The sequence below is a fragment of the Pyxicephalus adspersus genome, chromosome 9 (assembly GCF_032062135.1).
Source record: "Pyxicephalus adspersus chromosome 9, UCB_Pads_2.0, whole genome shotgun sequence".
Taxonomy (NCBI): Eukaryota; Metazoa; Chordata; class Amphibia; order Anura; family Pyxicephalidae; genus Pyxicephalus; species Pyxicephalus adspersus.
In genome coordinates, this window is record NC_092866.1 from 41,150,353 (window position 1) to 41,172,815 (window position 22,463).

The following is a 22,463-nucleotide window of genomic DNA, read 5'->3' on the forward strand; positions in this document are numbered from 1 at the left end:
TGCTGTTAGAGCTGCAATACAATCAACATTGCACTGCTCTCTATTATACAGAGCAATGTTTTAAGCTATTACAAGCTCCTGTTTATTGACCATGCAGTTATATACCTCTTTAAAAACACTGAAGTGCAATATGTTAAAGTTGTATTTACTACAACAAATTGTATACCAAATAATAACTATGCAAACTGAACCATAGTAACAAAGTGGGCCATAACTGAAAATGCTTCAATGTGAAAACAAATATTGGTGTATAGATCGCTTTTGTTGCAGGTAATAGGTTTGCTTTTTTCTCCTGAAAAAAAGTATTTCCTTTATACATTTATTGCCTGTCCAGCAGAGAGATCTTTGGCCTGTACACTGGCTTATTTCGCCAAACAAAAAACCAACATTTAGGGGCTGACAGCAGGGCCAATCTGGGATTTGCTACAGGAACTTCTGCTCATTATTTCAGCTACGTTTCCTGCATTTGCTCTTATTAGAGCACAGTGTGAGTGTTCTAGAATGAGGGTGTTAAATAAATATATTACAAAGCTGTGTGGCTGGTTGGTGTTGCTTGCCAGCGTCCATAAGGTTATCAAGTCAAAAGCTCTCCGATCAGACTGTTTTGTATCCTGAACTGCTGTCAATCTTGTCCTCTGCCAATATGTTCAGAATTTAATCTCCTCCACTGTGCTGTGCATACAGCATTTGTTTTCTAGTAATTATAACTATGCCCTTTATAAAATAGAAGGCATGGAATATATTTTTAGATTGGAGGAAGTGGTGAAACAGTCTATCCACCGTGGCACCCAGATGACCAATACTAGAAGGGGGAGCCCTTTTCTAGGAAGAATTTCTAGTCTATGTTTGGCCATTACCTGCACCTTGCTGGCTCCTCTGCCATAGCACAATCTGCACAAACAGTATGCCTGCACCCAAGCGAAAAGCTCACAAAAACAGGATAACATACGTTAAGAAATATACTTTGGGACTAGAGCTACAAAGTACCTGAGTGGACTACTAAATCATTGTGGAGCACACTATAATCTTACAATACACAATGCCACAGCAAATTAGACAACAAGAGTAACAGTCAGACACAAAGCATTGTTTAGATGATTGATAATCTACATTGGTCTATGACATGTATAAGTGTGTAAGTAAACAGTAATTTCGATTGAAATCCTGTTCATGTCCTGTAACACATGTTTTGGAGCTATGTGCAGGCCCTATAATCTCCTAGCACAGAAACATATTATTTCCTGAGGGTTTTGTTAAAAAAAAGGGCAGAATTGAAATGGAATAGCAAACTTCCCCCTCCCATCTAGCTCCCTACAAAGGCAATTTTACTTTCATTTGCAGCTTATATGTGCGTCTCAATTTTATATGGGAGAAAAAATATTTCTCCCACAAAAGGGGAGTCTGGCTTTCATGATGTCTTCAGAATCCCAATTTATTACCAGGCTTAGGCTCCTCTTCGCAGTAACTCTTAATAACATTTTATTGCTTGCAATCTCATCACACTTTCAGAAGACCTCCACCAAAACATGAGAAACAGTGAGCAACTGGCAAGTGTGTTTTTGTAAATATTTTGAAAGAGATTTCATTGTTTTGCCTGTGGGTGTCGCATAACAGCTAATTTCAAAGAATAAATTACACACTTCTGTCTAATTATTCTCAGAATTGCAGGCTGCATCATGCATCAATATTATAATCACTTTTTTCTTATTGAGATTTCAGTGCATACCTTTTGCGCTTCATAACAGTTACATCATACAGTGCCATGTTTTTTATGGTTTATGGTGCCTCAGGGTCATTGTTTTTGTCAGATAGGTTTTCTCTACTGCTGTCTCCCAATACCAATGATGTCCTTACAGCAAGTCTCATCAAAAATAATGGTAGGACATCTGCCTATTATACTGCATCACTGCTGGGACCCACATGCCTAGTGACAGTCTCTAGATCTCAGTCTCAATGATAAAGGTCTTACTTTAGTCAGTGCTTGAATTTAGATTATCAGGATATGTTTGTCTATCCTCACAAACTCTTCCACTGGTCCTTTAGTGAAATTTATGTTGTGTGATCCTAAGCTTTTATGGACAGTGCTCAAATTATGTTAATGACCTACAGGGTTCAGTGTGTGTTTGGCCACGTTTTGGCTACGTTCAGACTGGTGAAGTGGTTGCAGTGCGGTTACTGCTGCCCTGGGAGAGATACTACATATAGTGTCTACTCGTGGCAGCTCAATAGAGGATTACTAGAGGCAGTAATCAGTGGTCCAGTACCACTCTCTACCATCTACTGTCAAATCTGAAAACACTGGTTCTGTGGGAAAAGCAGCTGGCAGTTTGGCAGCTACCAGGAGTCACACAGGATCACTTGCTCCCGCCACAGGTCTGAACCTGCCTTTAACTCTTTCTATAATGATGAACAACAGACACCCATATTCCATAATGTTAGTCATATTTATACATAGAACACTCAACTGTTTGTAGGTTGAACTAACATTTACAGGAATGTAGTTTTGGTTCATTAGGAACCATTGACAATAATAAACTGGGATGGGCCTTGATAAATGCCTTATGGTTGCCCTCAAATGGCACAGTCCTGTGCTGCTCCTATGTACAGCCAAGAGATGATTTGATTGTGTAGCACTAAAGCTACATACACACGTCTAATGGTTCTCACCAGATAATCGGCTCAGGGCCGATATCGGACTGGAATCTGACGTGTGTACAGTGCCCATCGTCCATCGAACGCTTCTAATGCAAAAGAAAGGGGGAGAGAGTGCAGCAGGGTGCCATCATTCTCCCCCTCCCTTCTCCATAGAGCAGAATGATGCTGTATGTACAGCACTCGTTCATGCATTGTGCAGACCTTAGTCGCTGGAAAGGATCGTGAAAGATCCTTTCCAACGACAATAATTGCGTGTGTTTGCAGCTTTAGACATAGATTGATAATTTGAGCTTCTGAAGCCAAGAATTTCTGATAAAGTTCATTGCTCAGGGTGATTTTCCAGCTTTTATCTTCAATTTAATATGTGATGAATAGACTGGCTAAATTTAAGGCATAGTAACACTCTGCTACAAACCAAGTAAGCTCTAAATCTATGACCAGTAACAAGTATGTAGATAAGAGTCTCTGACAATCAATGTCTAATCCTTTTTTCCATTTCCAATCTGCATATTTATTCAGGGTAAGTAACTCAACAGATATTAAACCTCTGAAAAGCCAGCAATGGCTTTTCATGGTTCTCTTAGAACAGGTTTACGTTGACCAGCTGTGGTGCTTTTTCTATAGTAAGTTAAGGACTAGAATATGAGTATGCTGCCTAGCTGATGTGTGATTTGCAAGAATAGCTGAACAGAAATACATTTTATTTGCAGAGTGCTGCTTATAATTCTTTTTATGGTATGGACTAAGGGCTTACAAGAAAGAACATTTAAAACATAGTCTAAATTAATGTCATACTTTGTATATATTTCAATGTCCAGTGAATTAAGCTGGCCAAAACCTTTTATCAGTTTGAAAGGTTCATCCCATTATCTGTACAAGAGATACTTATACCTAACACTGTATTGCACACTTGGACTATATGAAGTCAAAAGTTCATGGGCTTTCCTTATCAAAATTTGTGTACTTAAATAACAAGTGAACTGATACCTTCTCCTTTAAAGGAGTCTGCTGCATTGGTCCTGGTGCAATTTTAATGCTTGGAAACACCTGTGAAACTCATTTTTTGTTATGTCCTTCCTGCTTTATTCTCTTAATCACTGGAGGCTAAGCTGACTGAGTAAGGGGGATGGGGTGGTCAAAGGTAGTGAGAGTCATAAGCTGATAAACTATGATTGAGAAATTGGCCAGTGCATTGTCATGATATAACATCCAAGATTTGTTTTTCCATAGGATCTTTCCGGACCTTTCCAGCGAACCTGTTCTTTAGGACAACATAGTAGAATAGACCATTTACCGTCTTTCCTTGTTGGACAGATTCCTTGTGGATAAGCCAAAAAACAGATCTATTTTCTTTAGTCTTGGTGAATTTTTTTAACTTCCACGGAGGTGATTGCTGTTCCGTTTCATAGATATGTTTCATCTTCAGTAATGAATTAAGAAATGAAGTTTGGGTTGTCCTCACATTGTTGTTTGAGCTCTGTGCAACCTGATGTTTCTTTTTGCTTAGTGGTCAGGAGACAAAGCAAAAATTTTACTGCAATGCAGCAAAATTCTAGTTTATCAGTTAAAATTTGTCTGCAAGTCCCAAATGGCAAACCAAGCCATTCACAAAGGTCATTAATTGTTAAATGGCAATCCTCATGGATTTTTTCATGTACCCATGTACCCATTTTTAACATTTGAACTAGGTTTTAGCATGACCTTTAGCTTCATTCCCAAATGCTTGTTTTACCATTTGTTGGGTCTCTGCTATGTTAGCCCAGTTTGTACGAGAATTCAACACAAATTCCTTGTTCCCTGCAGTCAGTGAAAGCATTAATCATGAAACAGCTGGAAAAAAACTAAAAAAGGCAGGCAATGTCAAGAAACAAAGCTTTCAATGACTTTCAAGTGACAACACTTTTTGCTGACTACTTCTTTAGTGACAAAGGTGGTGACATCTACAGCTTAGCTGCATGCAACGATCTACAGCAGGGGTGTCAAACTCTGGCCCGCAGGCCAAATCTGGCCCGCAAGGTCATTTTTTTTGGCCTCCAAAGAATTCCGAAGATGAATTACATGTGGCCCGACTGCTACTACAATTCCCGGCATCACTGCTATTGACTGTTCCATAGACGCAAGCAATGCGGGTGAGAGAACTCTGCCCCTCACCGTCCCTCTCACACATCACAGGCATCACATAGAGCCCTGCCTTTCCCCTTCCTGCTGTTTCCTAGCAGCCCAAGTCTATAGGGACGCCGGCAATGTCTTTATGTGTGAGAAGGTTCAATGGTGAGGGAGGCAGAGAGGACAGTGTGAGGTGGGCAGTGTGAGGTGAGCAGTGCTGGAAGTATCTTGTGCAGCAGTCATTCTCCTCTGACGGGTGAGCTGCAGCTTTCCTGTCACTATAGACTTGTAGTTCAATATCTGTGCAATCTTCTGCCACTCAATTCATTTTCAGTTTTATTGGCTCCTGTCACTTCTGTGTCATACTCAGGATACATATAAATAAATATATGTTTAGCATTTTTATTGTTGGTAGATCATTTTGATTTTAAAAGTTTTTTGAGTTTAAACTTAAAAAAAAATCTTAGGCCTCTTTCTCTATTATAAGCTTTATCCAGATTGAATGTTAAGCAAAACTTCCTTGTTTCCATATGAAAATGTTTTATAGCTAATGAAAAGAAAAAACTTCAAATTTTTTCAGTAAATTTTATGTTTGGCCCCCAAGTTTATCTAAGTTTTTAAATTCGGCCCTCTGTGTATTTAATTTTGACACCCCTGCTCTACATGCTGGACAGTGTAATTCTGGGAACTTTTGGCTCAAACCTCATATAGCTGTTGCAAAATCTAAGAACTAGAAATAAGATATGATTCCATGATTTTGTTACATTGTAATTAACTTCGGATGGTAGGGGCATGAATTATAATGCAGACTTTTTGTTACATTGCAGTTAGTGGATTTAAAACTGTTCAAAATAAAGTCCCTTTCTCTTTCAGCTTTGATTAACTTTCCATTAATTTTAAATAGCACTATTAAACCTATTAGATTTTTTCACCCACACCCTTTTTGTTTACCATTATGCAAATGTTGTGCATTTTAGTTAATAATATTCATTTTAAGGCTTTTAAATAACTGTCTTGTTCCAAGGACACGATTTTAGTGTTGTAATAAATGAGACAAATCACACAATAAAATGTGCACTACCTCAAGTTATATAGAAAAAATATCTGCTCCAAGTGGTAATATATTCAAATATATATCCAACTACAAATGTTTTATTTTTTCTGTATTACAAATAAGAAAATTCAATACCTTTTGTTATTATTGGTCTTTCACCTTACTAGTACCCCGAAAGTTCGCTGGAACCACAATTTAATATATGGCATTTCTAATATTGCATTATAAAAACCAGTTATTATATTTATTACTGGGGACAAACACTTCTGTTACCAAAAGCCTCTAAAGACATTGGCCCTGATTTATTAAAGCTTTCCAAGGCTGGAAAGGATACACTTTTATCAATGAAGCTGGATGATCAAAAAATCTGGAATGGATCTTGTTCAGGAATAAAGAGGTTTGCTAACAAATAGCAAATTATATTAAGAAATCCATTCCAGGTTTTCTGGATCACCCAGCTTCACTGTGGAAAGTGTATCTCCTTAAGCCTTGGAGAGCTTTAACCCCCCTAGCGTTATAATTCTGTCCGTATTTCCACGCAAAAAGCGTTACTTTTTTTGCATGGAAATTTATTTTACATTGTAGGCCTATAATTCTTAGGCATAAGTAACAGAAATTTGTCCAATATTTATTAAATTTATTAATAAACTTGAAATACAAATACATAAAAATCTGTTAAAAAAAATAGTGAAACGTATTATAACTGTACAGTAGCATGTATAATAAATATATGATATATTTTATATATTATATAAAGATTTCTTTGTATTGGACTCAATACAGCTATTTTGTATTAAATTCAATACAAAATTATTTTAATCTCCCACCGCTCCTCCCGCCTGCACCAACGTCACTGGGAAACCCCAGAGAACGTCTCTGCAGTCGTCGGCTGTGGATGAAAGAAAAAAAAGACGTGTCCCAAGGAGCTGCGGTGACCAGCAGGACTATGGAACAAGGTAAGTTGTTTTTTTGTTTTTAGTGATCCCGAGTGTGACTGGGATTACCGCTTTTTGCATGGAAAATCCACCCCGAATCACACGGAATACCGCTAGGGGGGTTAATTAATCAGGCCCATTGTCCCTGTAATAATAAAGCTTTCCAATGCTGAAGAGGATACACTTTTATCAGTAAAGCTGGGTGATCCAGCAAACCTGGAATGGATTTTCTAAAAGCTATTTGTTAGCAAACGTTTTCATGGACCAGATCCATTCCAGGTTTGCTGGATTATCCGGCATCACTGATGAAAGTGTATCTTCTCCAGCCTTGAAGAGCTTTAATAAATTAGGGCCATTGAACTGACAATGCTTGACTTTATACTGGCATGACCTATGACAGCTCCTACAAAGAGATTAGCTGTGAGGAACACTCACATATTCTCATATCTCTGTCCTCTTTACTAAATCTGCAGCCAGAAAGAAATGAACATGTTAGGTGAGAAATTTGGATCCAACCAGAACTTTCACAATAGCTTTTCATAAACTTTCTGGCTTGCTACATCTTTCTATATCTATATCTTTCTCATATGGCATATGAGTTGAGGTCAGGACACAGTTTTTTGAAAAGCGGTCTTTAGTGTTCCTATTTTAATTAAATCTTTTCCTTTGTGGTCACATATAAATCAGATTTTTTTCAGGGTAAAATGTAGGCCCACAAATAAATCAATTTAACCACATGCATTTGTATTGTGAGATATTGCATTAGAAGGCTCAAGATTTACAATGGCATTTGGAAATGTTCAATTACCTCTGCAAAGAGTATTTGAGAGGCTTTTCTAAGTGAAAATAGAAATCAAATATTTCCCGAGGGAAAGGTTAGATAACACAAAAATCTAAAAAAAAATCTAGGAAATGGCTCTTTTACTACTTGTATACGTCAAGTCCTAATTTGCAGTTTCCTACACATCTTACAACATGCAATTTATGTATTCTAGGAGTTATTTGTGCCATGCATTTCAGCAGCAACAGACACAACAAAAGAGCTCAGAAATGATAGACGGCAGACTAAAAGTACATGCACATCACACCTAAGCATAATGTAGAAAAGTTTAACCACTAGTTTTAAGCTTCAAATTGTTATTGTTGTTTTTTAAATGTTTTTTAACCTCCCTAGCGGTTCATTTCTTTCTGGATTTATATGTCTAAAAGCGGTAAATTTTTTTCATGAAAATTTTTTTTTATTGTAGGCCTGTAATTCTTAGGCATAACTCACCAAAATATGTCCAAACAAGAATCTGAGTAAAATTAGGTTTGAAACAAAAATCATGTAATAATAATGATAATTATATTTAATAATAAACTTTAAATAAAAAACACAAAAATCTGAGGTTTTTATGATTTTTCTAATAAACTAATAAACAACTAATAAACATCCCGGGAGTCCAACATCACAATCGGGCAGTAGAACCAGGTTTCCTTTCTTATTTTTCTCCCAGTGTCATCACGCTTAGCGCAACACACCACGCACATCCTCGTTGGCGCTTCTTTTCTTGCGCTTGGTGGTACATGGTCCATAAAGTGGCGCCCAGTCAGGCGTTTTGGGTTCACCACCGTGGTAGCACGGTGTCCAACTCTATCCGTTTCTGCTCTTTGATGTTTTAGACATATGGCCTCACAATTTTGCCAGATAAAATCATGGTGAAGTACAGGCCTGTCATTCTTTGTTTTGAAAAGAATGAGAGCATTCCAAAGACATTGTTCCACCAGATGCCTAAACATTTTTTTATAATATTTTCTCTGTTGTTTTCTAACAGCAGGATAAAAAGTAATCGCCTCGTCAGCTCTGTCAACACACCCCATGGTGCTGTTGTAATCCAGAACAACCTGTGGTTTCACAATGTCTTTCCCTCCTCTTGTTCTAGCCATAGCAGTGGCTGCTTTGTGTACAGTGCTCAAAAGGCACACATCTTTTTTGTCATGCCACCGCAGGGCTATCATTTTTCATTTTTGCCAGGCAACTATTTCTCCAGTTTTCACCTTTACTTTGGTAAACATGGGTGGCATTTCTCGCTGATTAGCTCTAACGGTGCCATAGGCATCAGTTTTATGCTTGATCAGGAACTCAAATAATTCAGGGGAGCTGTAAAAATTATTGGTGGTAACACAATATCCTTGATTCAGCAATGGCTCCATTAGTGACAGCACAGATGATGTTGCCACTCCAAAGCTGCTGAATCTGGGGCTAAATTTTGTGCCTCTCCCAGTGTAAATGAGGGTGTTCCATATGTACCCTGTTGCTGATTCACATAGCATGAATGACTTGACTTGAAATCTGGCCCTCTGGGATGCTATATATTGGATCCAGCTGAGCCTCCCCTTGTAGGCCATTGGACTTTCATCAATGGTTACTTCTCTTTGGGGGACATAGCTGTCGCTAAAGTTCTCCAACAATATCTGATACAATTTCTAGATTTTTTTTAGCTTGGGCGCAGGATGTGTGGTCTCATCAAATGTTTCATTATTTGAAAAATGTAGAAACTTCATTATTAGGCAAGAACGATACTCAGACATGACTATTCCAAGAAAAGGGGTAGCGATCAGCCTATTAGTGGACCTATACCACTTCTGCAGGGGCATCCCCACCACTCCCTGCAGAATAATTAGGCCAAATGTCCTTTTCAGTGACAGCTTCCTATTTTCTGGTCCTGGAAAACCTGCTGGATGTGGCAGCTAACTGTTGCTCGGCGTACCTGTTGGTTTTCTCAACAATTTTCTGTATGGCTTTGTCATTCAGAAATAGCTCCAGGTACGCCAGGGGGTTGTGCTCCACCTCTTTCAGACCAGGCTCCCCAGTGAATGGGAATCTTGGGGGCACTGGCTGAGGCTGACTGATATCAATAGAGCACCAGATGCGGATGTCACTAACCTCAGTGTCCGAATCGCTGTCGCTTTCTGTGTTCAATGACAGGTTTCCAGGGTAATCACTGTCACTGGACTCTACTTGCGATTCCAAGTCGCTCTCACTGTCTGCAAGTTGTTCATTTACAGCTTGACTTGAGGGACACCTTTTGGATGCCAGGGCAGAGGTCAGGGCTGGCAGCAGGCAGAGAAGTAGTCAAAAGATCAGGCAGAGGTCAGTAATCAAATGTATTGGCAGGTAGGCAGTTCACTGTAACAGTGTATCACTCACTCCAATGGTCAAAAAGATACTGGCTACTTTGTATTGGATTCAATACAGTTATTTGTATTGAATCCAAAACAAAAAAATTGAATTTCCTGCCGCCCACGCCCACGGGCAACACCCGCACGGACGTCACCGGGAACTCTTACGGTGACTCATCAGAATGGAGACGCTGTTGCATGGGGAAGACAGGAAGAGAGGAGCCATGCGATCGCTGAAACAGAACGGAGGAGGACGCCGGCGGATAAGGTAAGGCTTTATTTATCATTATTAACGCTGCTTTACCTACCCCGAGTGTGACTCAGGGTTACCACTTTTAGCAAAGTTTTTTTCTACCCCGAGTCACACTCGGGGTTACCGCTAGGGAGGTTGAATCAAATTATGACTTTTTTTGGTATGAAAATAACAATTAACTAATATTTAAAAAATTAGAAATATCAGCATTTCTTTAGTCAACTCTACAATCAAGCTGAACTGTACTAAATTCTTGGTTTTGATTAGGTCCTGTGCCATCCTTGAATCCTCCTTCGTCCCAGTGTGGTGGAAGCACCGGGGGCTGGAATCCTTTTCCTTCTCTTTCCTCGTCAACCAATCTTACACTGCTCAGATGCGAGATCAGGTGACATAGTCTGCTGTTATTGAAAAAAAGTGCTAATCTCACTGCGCATTCTTGAGAGTGGCAATTTTTTCAGACCCTTTTGCTCTTGCCCAATATCAGACATGCCCAGGAGGACCAGCCCAAAGCCTCCTGGGATATGTGACATAGGTGTTCCCATTTAGTCTTTACTGCTGTGGCAGTAAAGTAAGGAGAGAAGGGGAGAGTCTTCCTCTTTTTAAAGAAAAAAAAACATTTGGGGAAAAAAAACAGCACATTTTTACTTTATATAAAGGGGTTTGTCTACCCTATTATATAAAGTACAACTTTTGGTGATAGGGCTGCTTTAAATTTTCATTGCTTATATCAAATGATTGTGTACATTGCATTATGGCAACTAGTTTATTTACATAGAGGGCCCAGTGCTCTACAACTGACAAAAACAGACTAACTGTTGTCTATGGTTTGCCACAAAACATAATAGCATGTTATCCTGTGTTGAGGTGAACTGTAATTCAGAATAAATAGCCCTACATTACACCAATGTATTATTCTGCATTGCAGTAATAAGTGCCTTTTCATACCACACTGGAGATATTTGTCTTCCTATTAAAAAGAAAAAAAGTCATGGAAAAACTAAAAGGTACACAGGTTCTGGCCTAAAAATTCTGGTTGCTTGGCAGTTGTTACTTTGTGTCACTAACTGAAATGAAAACTACGAAAGACACAAATTTGTGTAACTGTTGTGTAACCAGATAATATGTTATTCTTTGTGTATGCATCTAAAAGTTGGCTTGCAGGGACAACAATAATGAAAATATATTCCAAACAAATTGTATATCAAAGTCACATACAGCCATATGCATGGATTTTCCAAATTTGATGTTTTTATTTATCTGTAAATGGGTTGTTTTAGTTGGTTGCTACGTACATACAGTATTTTAGCGATTTTTGATTTTCAAAAGATCTGTTTGCTTAAATTTCCCATTAAAGTAAATCCTATTTTCCAAAGATTGAAAGTTACTGTACCTAATAGTGGGATCTTACCCCAGCACAAAATGTTTACACCTGACAACCAACTTTATTGGGGCACAGCTTTGTGTTTTGTATGGCTGCATGCAGGGTTGCAGTGATGTTATAATTCAAGATCTGTACTTGCATATATAATATATGTTGATGGTTAATCATCTACACAAATACACTTCCTTTGAATATTTTTGGGCACACTTTCATCAGTGAACCTGGGCCAGATCTTTTTCAGGTTTGCTGGATCACCCAGGGTTCTTTGATGAAAGTGTATCCTCTCCAGCAATAGAGAGATTAATAAATGAGGCCCATGGCTTTCTAGATCTTATAAATGGAGGTATTTATGGTGTGTCACCTGTTTTGGGCTCTTGTGTAGACATCTGATGAACAAAAATGTGAAGAAAATCAAATTACAAGTAATCCCTGAGTTAAGGACATCTGACATACGGACGGCCCTTAGATACAAACGGGGCTTCCTTGCTGCAGGACAGAGGCTTTATAGGGTGGAGGGGACGGTTTGCATGACTTGCAGAAAACTTTTTTTACTAAACACAGCTGAGGATATGAGTGATCTTAAGAGCTGAGCTGAGCTGAGCTGAACTGAGCTGATCTGTAACATCTTGTAACTCTTTAATGACCAAGAAAAACACTGCAGCTGTTTCTTTTTGCATATCAAAGCACATCTTGCTTTAGGAGTTAACGAATGTCTAAGTTTTTTTTCTTTTTTTCAGCTTTGTTGGTGATTAACTCACAATGAGGAAGTTATACAGTACTGACACCACGCTGCCTAATATTATGTTGTGACAAACTAGTTGCATTTATTAAAATAATGTACCTGTTCCGAGTTACACACATATTCAACTTAAGAACAAACCTGCAGTCCCTATCTCGTATATAACCCCGGGACTACCTGTAATTGATTACTTAAATAATGATCTTAGTGGTCTGAACAAATGTGTCTGTTGTGCAAGATGGTATATTGCTTGAAAAAGGATGTGGATGCTCCTACCCCCTACTTGTCAGAATTAGGAACAAGCAAGAACTGCCTAATATGGCTTTAAACTGCAAGACAATGATATCATAGAAATATGAATTGAATTTCAAGTGCAGTTGTGAATAAAGCTTTCTTCTGCTGGATAAAGCCATAGTTTAAAAGGAAAAAGGTGCAAATTATCAGCACACATGAATTCTTAGATTAATGTTTAACTTTTGCAATCTTGGTGTCAGAGGATGACATTTTCTGTAACGAATAATGGCATTCTCTCTGGTTTCACTTGGTAATTTCCACTGAAGTTTGCAACAGGGAGCTTTACAAGACACAGCTTCTAGCTATTGAGAAGAGATTTCAGATTGTGCGCAGCATACAGTGTAACATACATCATGCTCTATCTGTGATTTAATTTAACCTTATGCTTGTTTTGATCCCAGGTACATTGAAATATTGAAGGAACACAAGCCCAAGCTATTGTGGGACCAGCACATTGCTGAGCATTACCTGGAATATAAAAAGTGAGTACGCGCTGGACTGTTTGTATTTGTCAACGTACCAAATCCCAGGAGAATTGTGACTCTCTTTTTTGAAGCTTCATGATCACATTACGGTTTATGACATATTTTAACATGTAACATACCAAGGCAGACAAAAATTGGTATCAGGGATGTATATATTATATATGTATATTCATGTGCAGAATTTAGGAGACCATTTACCAACCGGAAGTAGACGTTGTGAATACCTTGCAAAGATAACAATAGTTAATAGCTGTATTCTGTAAGGAGTCTGATTATTTTTGTGTAGTAGCCATATACATAGCAACTTGTAGTCAATTTCAACTAGTTTTTATTATCATGTGATGTTTTGAAAACTGTGGGTTACAGTTTGCCCTATTCACTTCTGCTAAGTGTTAGAAATTCTAGTGTATACATCAGAATCTCAGTTCAGTCATCTTTCAAAAACAAATAGTTACAAGTTTAAAGCACCCAAATAGAAACATGGGTAAATGCCTAATCAAGTGAAACTGATGTGGTATAGATCATTTTCCACCATTTCAACCCAAAAATGTGAAAAGAGCGTGGTCAAAAATGATAGAAAAAAACCAAATAGTCAAAAAATGACTTGTTAGTTAGTGGATTGTCCTACGTAATGTCTAGTGGGAGGTATGTTCCACCAAAGAAAAAGACCCCACAGTTTAAAGAAGGAGTTGAATCCAAATTGCCCAGCCTGAATTGGAATGATTTGATTGCTGTAAATGTAACCTGATGTACCAAAAGATCTTTACTTTATGATTTCAAGACCAGTGCATCAATGTTAGCCTAGGGCTAGTGTAGATGATTACTGTGTAGTTTTTTAGGATGTTTAAATAAAATTTAGAGTTTTTTAAACATACTCTTGCCCTACAAACGCCTGCTTTTTTCTTTCTCTCTCTAACATTACTATCGTAATGACTATTTACCCAGTCCTGTTTTTTTAATGGTCAGGATTTCTTAATTTTTCAAAATAAAGTGTCTTGTGGTAAACATGGAAACTTTGGCATCAAGAGTGTAACAAGAAATCATTGTTCCCCCAGCAAAACTTTTGATGACCTCCCTTACCCTGAAGAGGGGAATAAAGTCCTTCCCCATGTACCCATTACACCCCATCCCAAAACACCCTCCATTTACCCCTTACAACTCATGATACTCCCCACATGTACCCCACACATCATATTCCATTCCATGACGCCATTCATGTACTATGCACACCCAGTACCCTCCCCCCTAATACCCCTCAGACCTCCATGACACTCCACACATCAGCTTCAGTACAGCAAAACCCCACCAATAGGAGTCTTTTATAGCTGCTTCCACCTCATTTCTCTGGCTCCTCTGCCCTCCCAGCTCCTACTACAAACTAATTTCCAGGGCAGCCTCAAGCTATTTCTTCACCAGTGCCACTGTTTGGACAGCTACAAAAGTCAAAGTCCCAGTTTAGAATACACACTTGTGATTGATGGGGAAGAGTGAAAGCAGCCCTGTTTGGCTTTATGCAAAATGTGCATCCATAATCATTTAAAACTACAGGTTCTGCTTATCTTTGTCATAAAATATGTTATATATATATACTGCTCAAAAAGTAAAGGGAACACCGAAATCACATTCAGATCTTTATGAACAAAATATTCAAGTTAAAAATCTCCTTTTATATACATAAGTATATAGATGTGTAGTTCATTGATGTAAGAACAATCAATGAAAATCAGTGTAATTAACCCACTGATGATTCAAAGTTAGGCTTAAAATCTGTGTAAAAAAAATTGAAATGGTAGAATGATCAAACTTGTGTGAATTTTATCATAACTTCTAATGAGGCTTAATGACATAATGAGTCATTAGAAGTTATAATAAAATTCACATAAATTTGATCATTCTGCAATTTCAATTTTGTACTTTGATTTTGAATCCTAAATCATCTTCTGATTAGTTGGAGGATGGTGCCCTGGGAGATATTGTCCTAGGCTTGGAATGTGAAATAATTGACAGTCTGTGCAGCTACTTAGAGCAGTCAAATGCACCAATATATAATGTCCTAGGGGGTTTCTATTGGATTTAGTTCTGGGCAACATGGAATATAGTCAATGGCATCCATGTCTTCATCTTTCGGAAACAGCCTACACATTGTGGCCACAAGGTCTGGCATTGTTTTGCACCATCATAAGCGCTGATTGGCTCTGAGGATTTCATCCCAATAAATTCCAGCTATCCGGGTACCATTGGCACATGGAGGTCTATGTCAAGGCTTATCTCCTGGTATCCCCTCCATGTTCTGTGGCAAAATAACCTATTGGGGGGTTGAATTGCTGTTGACCCCCCTGTCCATTTGTTGTTGCTCACATTTGCACTAAAACAGGTGAAATTGATTCACAATCGCCTATTATTCCTTAATGGACAAATTGAAATCCCAGAAGATTTATTGTCCAGGTGTTATAGGTGTTGTTGATTGAGTGATCCCTACATTTTTGAGCAGTTTTTTATCTGTTTTATCATGGGGACATGTATTTCTCAATACTTTATTTGGTTTATTATATTTAAAAATATATATTTTACAGGAATAAAGGAGGAAAACATGCTGTGTTCTATCCAACCTTAAAGGTAAGATTCTGTATACATTCAGATCATAGACCATCTGGCCACTTCTTGTGATCTTCTTATTTAGCATTTGTTTTTGCAGCTCGGTTAAGTGATATGATTCCCTGCTTATATAATCCACTTTAAAGGTGATTTGTCATGTATCATATATTAGCTATCACCCAAAGTAAGTGTGTCCATACTGCAGATAGAATGAAACATATATTCAAAGCATTAATAAAACAGGTCCTTAGTCTATATTTTGATAAGTGTACAATATATCACTGTGATAATAATTTCTATCTATAGGCATAACTACAGATCTGTGGAAGCGGAATATAGACCTGTTCACCCTCTTCCCTATTCCTGCACAGCTCAGACCCTTAGTTGGCAGAGACCCCTTCAGTATAGATTGTTTAATTGGCATACCCCCTTCACTATTAGTGTGGACTCCCTCAGTAATGGACCCCCACCTGGTCTTCCTTCCCAGCTCAAATGTCAAAATTAGGAATTATTTTTCAAACAAAGATTTACAGCAATTGGTGGGTTTCAGGGGGTGTAGTCTGGATGCCCAGGAATACTATACACCTGCTGTGCACTCTTGGTTTAATTTCAGCATGCCTTGCATAGATTGACAATGCTGCTGATACATTAAACTGCTTTAAATCAACATTGTCACTCTTAAAAAGGATGCCACTTACTGACAGGATCACAAGGTAAATTTGTTTTAATAGCAAGCCCCCCCTAAAAAATGAAAATTGGCTCTACTAAAATACAGGAACATATCCTAACATAGATTTAAATATTTTACACTTTAACTTAAGTGGTTTACCTGCTTGAAATATCTCTCATAATCGCATGCCGGTAATGCTTGTTTATTTGAAAATAGTTCACCAATTCCCAGGCAGAGCACTGATTACACACAGCAAACTTTTACTTTGTCCACCCAGGGTAGTACCAATTTTACTGCCTGGGAGACTTGATAGCAAGCCTGTACTTACCTGTACCTACCTTCTATGCACTCTCCGTCCTCTTTGATCTCCAATGCTCCAAGAAAAATGTGCTACACATGGGTCAGAGTGTTTTGTTGCAGATACTTCCCACGGTACATTGATAACTCAGCGAACCATCCACAGCCTGTGCACTTCTCATGTATTGGTAGGAAAGGGTCCTTAGCTTTGAATAAGCTCCATTTTAGTGTATAGTAAAATTGTATCAACAATAAATATCAATTTTAGGGATTCTTGATAATGAATTAAGAAGCAGCAGAACATGTGTACAGAACAGTCCTATTACATTGTATGGATGCCTTGTCCCAAACTAATGTAATAGGATCAGCACTGGAAGAGTTATTTTTATTATTATTTGTATATTTTTCTCTTTTAAAACCCCCACACATCATGGTTGGGGGTTGGTGATTGTTTTCTTCAGAACTTTCCAATATTACCATTTCACTCGTCCTTTTTACATTGTTGACATTTGAATTTTTTGCTTTTACTTTGTAAAATAAAGTAACAGTTTAAGGCTGTAATAATGACTAAAATGTCCTCCATATAATCAAAGTTATATTATCAAAAGTTAAGATATTTAAATAATTGCAAATGTTAAGTTTGTTTTATTGCAGAGGAGACAAAGCGATTTCCTTCTGTAATAAGGATCCTTCCTGCCCTCTTAGATTTAGTTACGCTTTAACAGTGCAGTGAACAGCAAGGTGAGAGTTTGGAATGATAACGCATGCTTTTGCATTAAACCATCCGTTTTCTGGAGTACACTAGTGGGACTGAGCCTGCCTTATAACAAATTAGAGGTATTTGTGTCATAGGGTTAAAGGGTAAAGAACGACACAAAAGACTCAGGCACTGCTTAATTAAAAGTTAGTACTTATCTTTATTGGATTCGTACAATGGTCCAAAACAGCAACAGTTCCTGCAGCAATATCACACGACTCAGTTTACCCCAGGCAGTGCCCATTTCCATATTATTTAGAGTCAGGCAGGGAGAAGCTGGCACTTCTTTACGAGTATCCAGTAAATGTCAGCGTCAGCAACATCTGGAGTTAACAATCACTGATCTCAACCAATCAACTCATTACATGATCATTGCTAGCTCATTTTGACCAAACCTCCTTGTTACATTATAATATGAAAAAAACTTGCAATTGTTAGTATGAGAATATATTTTGTATATTACCAGCTGCTTTCTTTCTCATGACCCATCTGGGCATAACAGCCATAACTTTCTTCTTATCGGGTAACTCCCACCCCAACCTGGTGTGGGTAGGAGGACACAAGATGTTCACAAGGGCACAGACGAGACAGTTTACACAAATCCATCTGTACAACCACAACACATGTATTCAATATTCCATGTTTTTGTATTTGAGTTGCTAAAAAGATTAACTCTTAGGTGGCTCTCCCGAGGAATAATCAGAAGGCCTCACCATTCCTGCTACAAGCCTCAGGAAGGATTTTTTTATATACTTGTTTTACAAAATTATTCTGTTAATTTTTATTACAAAATATTTTTCTGAAAAAGTTGCTCTTTTTTTATGGTGACTAGATATTATACTGACATGTGATCTCCATTTACCAGTCAATACAGGTACGGCTGGACCTTGCACGGGAGCTTGGCACTGGAATTTCCATCTGGGAGCTGGGACAAGGCCTGGACTATTTTTACGACCTATTATGATAACATTGGCAATGGATTATGACCCCGTTTACTAACAGAAACATCTTTCAACAGACTTATGAAGCAATAGGGGTCAGCAGGTAGTCACAAATGATGGAAATTTATTGATTTAGCAATATGTTGCTTTTTCACTCCAGTTGCTCCAGGGCTTCTCCAAGCACAAAGCAGCATGGATTTTTGATTGTAGTTTTTACTTTTTTCAACCCACCCACAATAATGTACTTTTTCACTGAAATATTCTTATGGAGGAGATTGCAAAACATATATGGGAAATGATTGGTGTACTTTTTTTTTCTAAATTTTTTTTATAGGTTTTATCATCTGCTTTTTTCATCAACTTTACCTCATTTATCCGTTTCCAGGTAGTCCTCTATCTCATGGCATGTGTACTAGATACAGGAAAGAAGAATTTAGGGAAAATTATTTTACTCAATACCTTTAACTGTATTGTTTAAACTGTGATCGAGTTCACATAAGCGCCTTATTAGCCTTTTCTGCAACGAGACACAACAATTAATATAAAGAAAGAAAGACAGAATATTTAAACAATAAATGCAATTCACAGTTTAAAGAACATGGTCAACATTATTTTTCTTTTAATTGAACAATGCTGAACCTTTCATTTAAAAATTGTAGAATTTTATATTCACATACAAATGATCCCAACTTGTTAAAGAATTTGTTTTCCTAAACCTTGATCATAAGTCAACCAATAAAAAAGAGGAGAAAAGCCGGTGTTGGTATGTAATCATTAGACATAACTGGTTAATAATATTGTACAGTACAGTCAGGGGTCTTTATAAAAAAAGCTTGGCTGAATCTGTACATATTCACCTGCTTGGTATCACTAGACTTATAAAACTGTTTGATGGAGTTGAATGCCAACAAATGGAGATGAGCAATCTAGTAACTCTTTTAATGGTGAAAATGTAACTGGAAACATTTCTTTACATGAAAAGAAAAAAAAGGAGATTTTTCAATTCTGCCTAACATGGAAGGGGGTTCTGTACTCCACAGAGATAACATTGCTTGAGTTTTCAGATATATTTACAGTAAGTATATGGCAGATTTACCTGCTATTTTTCTGCATTTGCAAAAGCTGTGCTTAAAAAAAGAAAGGTAATGCAGCCATCACATCTTTGTGCTAAGCTGCTGTAAAATACATTTTAGTTGGGTTTAGATACAGATAAAATTTGTTCACAGTTATAAATGTTAAAAATAAAGTAGCTGAAATTACATATAACCTGTAATTCTCTCCCCTGTAGATTTCATGGTCTTGTTTCACTATTACTATAGGCAAACTGCCAGAAAGCTAGTGATCAGGAATGGCGGCTTCCATTAAACTCACCCTACAAAGGAATTTAGAGTAACGTCAATATCCCAAATATATGTGCTTTTCAGTTTCGGCACTTATTAAGCCCTTATAGAGCATTGATCTAAGATTAGTGCCACTAATTATTCACAGCTAAATGATGGGAATTGTAACGGCCTTACAATGACAATAAAACCGCTACAGAACTCATCAAAAAATGTGCTTTACTTATTGGCTCTCCCCTGACCTGAAAACATTTGTCATGGTGAAACCTTTAACGTTCACTCCATTAGGTATAAATTATGTTATTATATATAAATATTGCTTGTGTGGGAACTAAAAATGGAGCGATTGTATTATATTACCTATGCTTTGTTTTTTTCTCTTTAAACTCCTGGTACCCAATTACACGTACAAGGAGTAAATGAATGGGAAGCACAATGAAGTAGGCTGTTTTTGCTGCAAACTCACATTCATTGCACGTAATGTAATTTGTACAGGCCAGCCCAGTTAGGATTGATAGTTCACTTGGATCGTAATTCTCTCTGCCAGTGTCCTTGTAAGGCTCTCATTTTCTTCTGCTGCTGAACAATCATTTTCTACAGCCCTAATGCCTAAGGTGCTTAACCCATACAATGCCACGTTGGTCTTGCATAACAGTGTTTAATGAGGCAATGGGCAAAGCCTTTAGTCTACCTATGACAGCATTGGCACAAACTGTGTTACATTCTTTAAAAGACCCAACTATGTGACATGGAGTCGTCAGCATCCATCATACTCACAAACACATCACAGGTACTAAAGACAAAGCAGAGAAGGTTCCTAAAACCTAATGAAAGCTTTTATTGGTTCAAACATACTGATCTATGACATGCTGAATGTCTGCATATGGAATTGGAAAAAAGAGGTGCGTGCAGCATTTTTTTTAAAGTTATCTTTTCTTTCTTTTTTTTTTTTTTTTTTAAATAAAACTGAAGTTATGATAGAAAATAATAGATACAAAAAGTGGTATTCTGTGTGTGTTATATAATTACTGTGCCTGATATCCATAAGACATGGAAAGAAAATGTCCCTATTAATCCATGCCTAAATAGCCTTTTCAGGATTGTAGAACACTGCAATATTTTTTCTATCATAGAATCTGGCAGTCCTTGCGTTGGTGGAAGGTTGTAATGAATCACTTTGCTATGGCAGTCCAGATTTTTCAGTAAAATTTGCCCTATTACTTGCTTCTATTTTGTCTGTGGCACAAAGCTCCTCTTTCAGCACACGTTAATCATTGACATTTCTCTTTCTCTACACATATACATACCAACACTCAGGCAGAATCTCATCTTAGCATTCAGTGTGTATACAGCCAGTTTGAAGAGCAGATTCTGCTCTGTATACAAACTGAAGGTTAGCAGGAATAATGAGGCCTGAAAGCATTGATCACAGTGCAGTGTGAGGAGTTTGTCAGATGAAATGCATCTCAAACACACCTCACAAACGTTTAATACGCCTGTCAGCCCACAGAATAAACACATCTCCTCCAACCCTGAGGAATTCATACCTGCTATACAAGATGTTTAACTGCTTTTCCTCCTCGTACACACTGCAGTGCCTCAGAATATACCATTACTGCTGCCATTCTCTGATGAGGTTGCCCTTGGAATGGGAATAGTCTTCTACGGGTTAAGCATCAGGTATAATTCTGGATTTGGTTTGTATTCAGAAATATGCTGTGCAGATGGTTGAGCATCCTTTTTTTGTGAAGCCTAAATACCACAAAGCTTTGTCTTTGACAGCTTGTGCCCTATTTGTGGCACACGGTATAAAGACGCCAGCAGGCTCCATTGTTCAGCCACTCCAATCAGAAAGTTTCATAACAACTATTGTTTTGCCTGCAGTCATCCAGACCAGCATGGGCTTATACACAATGATTCATGTACACAAAGGTAGTGTCCTACTCAGATATAATATATATAGGCATCCCTTTTGTAGATATAACAATCAAACTGATAATAAATCTATTTCTTTTCTAGGCCAGCATTAAACATTAGGAGTAATAGGCTGAGATACATATATATTATGTCCAATCCCTGCTGGATATGTTTCAATAAAATAAAACTAATAACCACATCAAGCATAAAGTGCTCGGGTTACAATTGTTGAACAGCTCTAATTCCTTGTTTTAGAGTTTTATTGAAATCTATTACATATATTAAGAGGATTTGGTCACTTAGAAAAGTATTTTAAGCACTGACACACAAAAATGGAGAGAGTTCCTAAGGTACTTTGCATTCTATGGCTGTTTGTATTGGGTCGTTCATTGGTTCTGATATACCTTAACAATGCCTCTATAGGACCAGAATTTGTATTAAAAAGTGGACTCTACCCTAATGTCTTAGTGTACCAATGAGTAACCAGGGAGAAGAGAGGTAATATAAAACCCTGGCAACCATCTTTAGTTCTGGCAGCTTGACAGACCCTAAGTAGATGCACAAACACACCCAGAAGTCATGTCAGTGTTGTGTTCTGCTGTTGTTTTTCAGTTCCTTAGGGTGCTCATATGTCATGCACACAGTATACACAGACTGATCAGCATGACACAAATTCACTAATTGTCAATATCTCACACCACTTCCTATTAGTTCCTTTACAGTTTGTAAATGATGCTGCAGGTTTCTTTTTTCTTTGTTTAAAGGGAAGAAGTGTAAGAATCAATATATTCTGAAGTGTTTATGTATTGACCTGACAGAACATGAACACAGGTGGATGTAGCAGGAACACTGCAGTAAGGTAAAGATGTATTCTGTGTGTGT

The 22,463-nt window shown here is 37.7% G+C and overlaps 1 protein-coding gene across 2 annotated transcripts in view; it reads left to right on the forward strand.

The window, feature by feature from the left end:
• CHID1 (chitinase domain containing 1) overlaps positions 1–19,077 on the forward strand; it is a 339,220-nt gene extending 320,143 nt beyond the window's left edge. For both annotated transcript variants that reach the window (XM_072421678.1, XM_072421679.1), the window contains exons 11-13: positions 12,981–13,061; positions 15,638–15,680; positions 18,249–19,077. In XM_072421678.1, the coding sequence (XP_072277779.1) occupies positions 12,981–13,061; positions 15,638–15,680; positions 18,249–18,347 (223 nt within the window). In that variant the 3' untranslated portion in view covers positions 18,348–19,077. The remainder of the gene's footprint in view (positions 1–12,980; positions 13,062–15,637; positions 15,681–18,248) is intronic.
• The last annotated feature ends 3,386 nt before the right edge of the window (positions 19,078–22,463 follow it).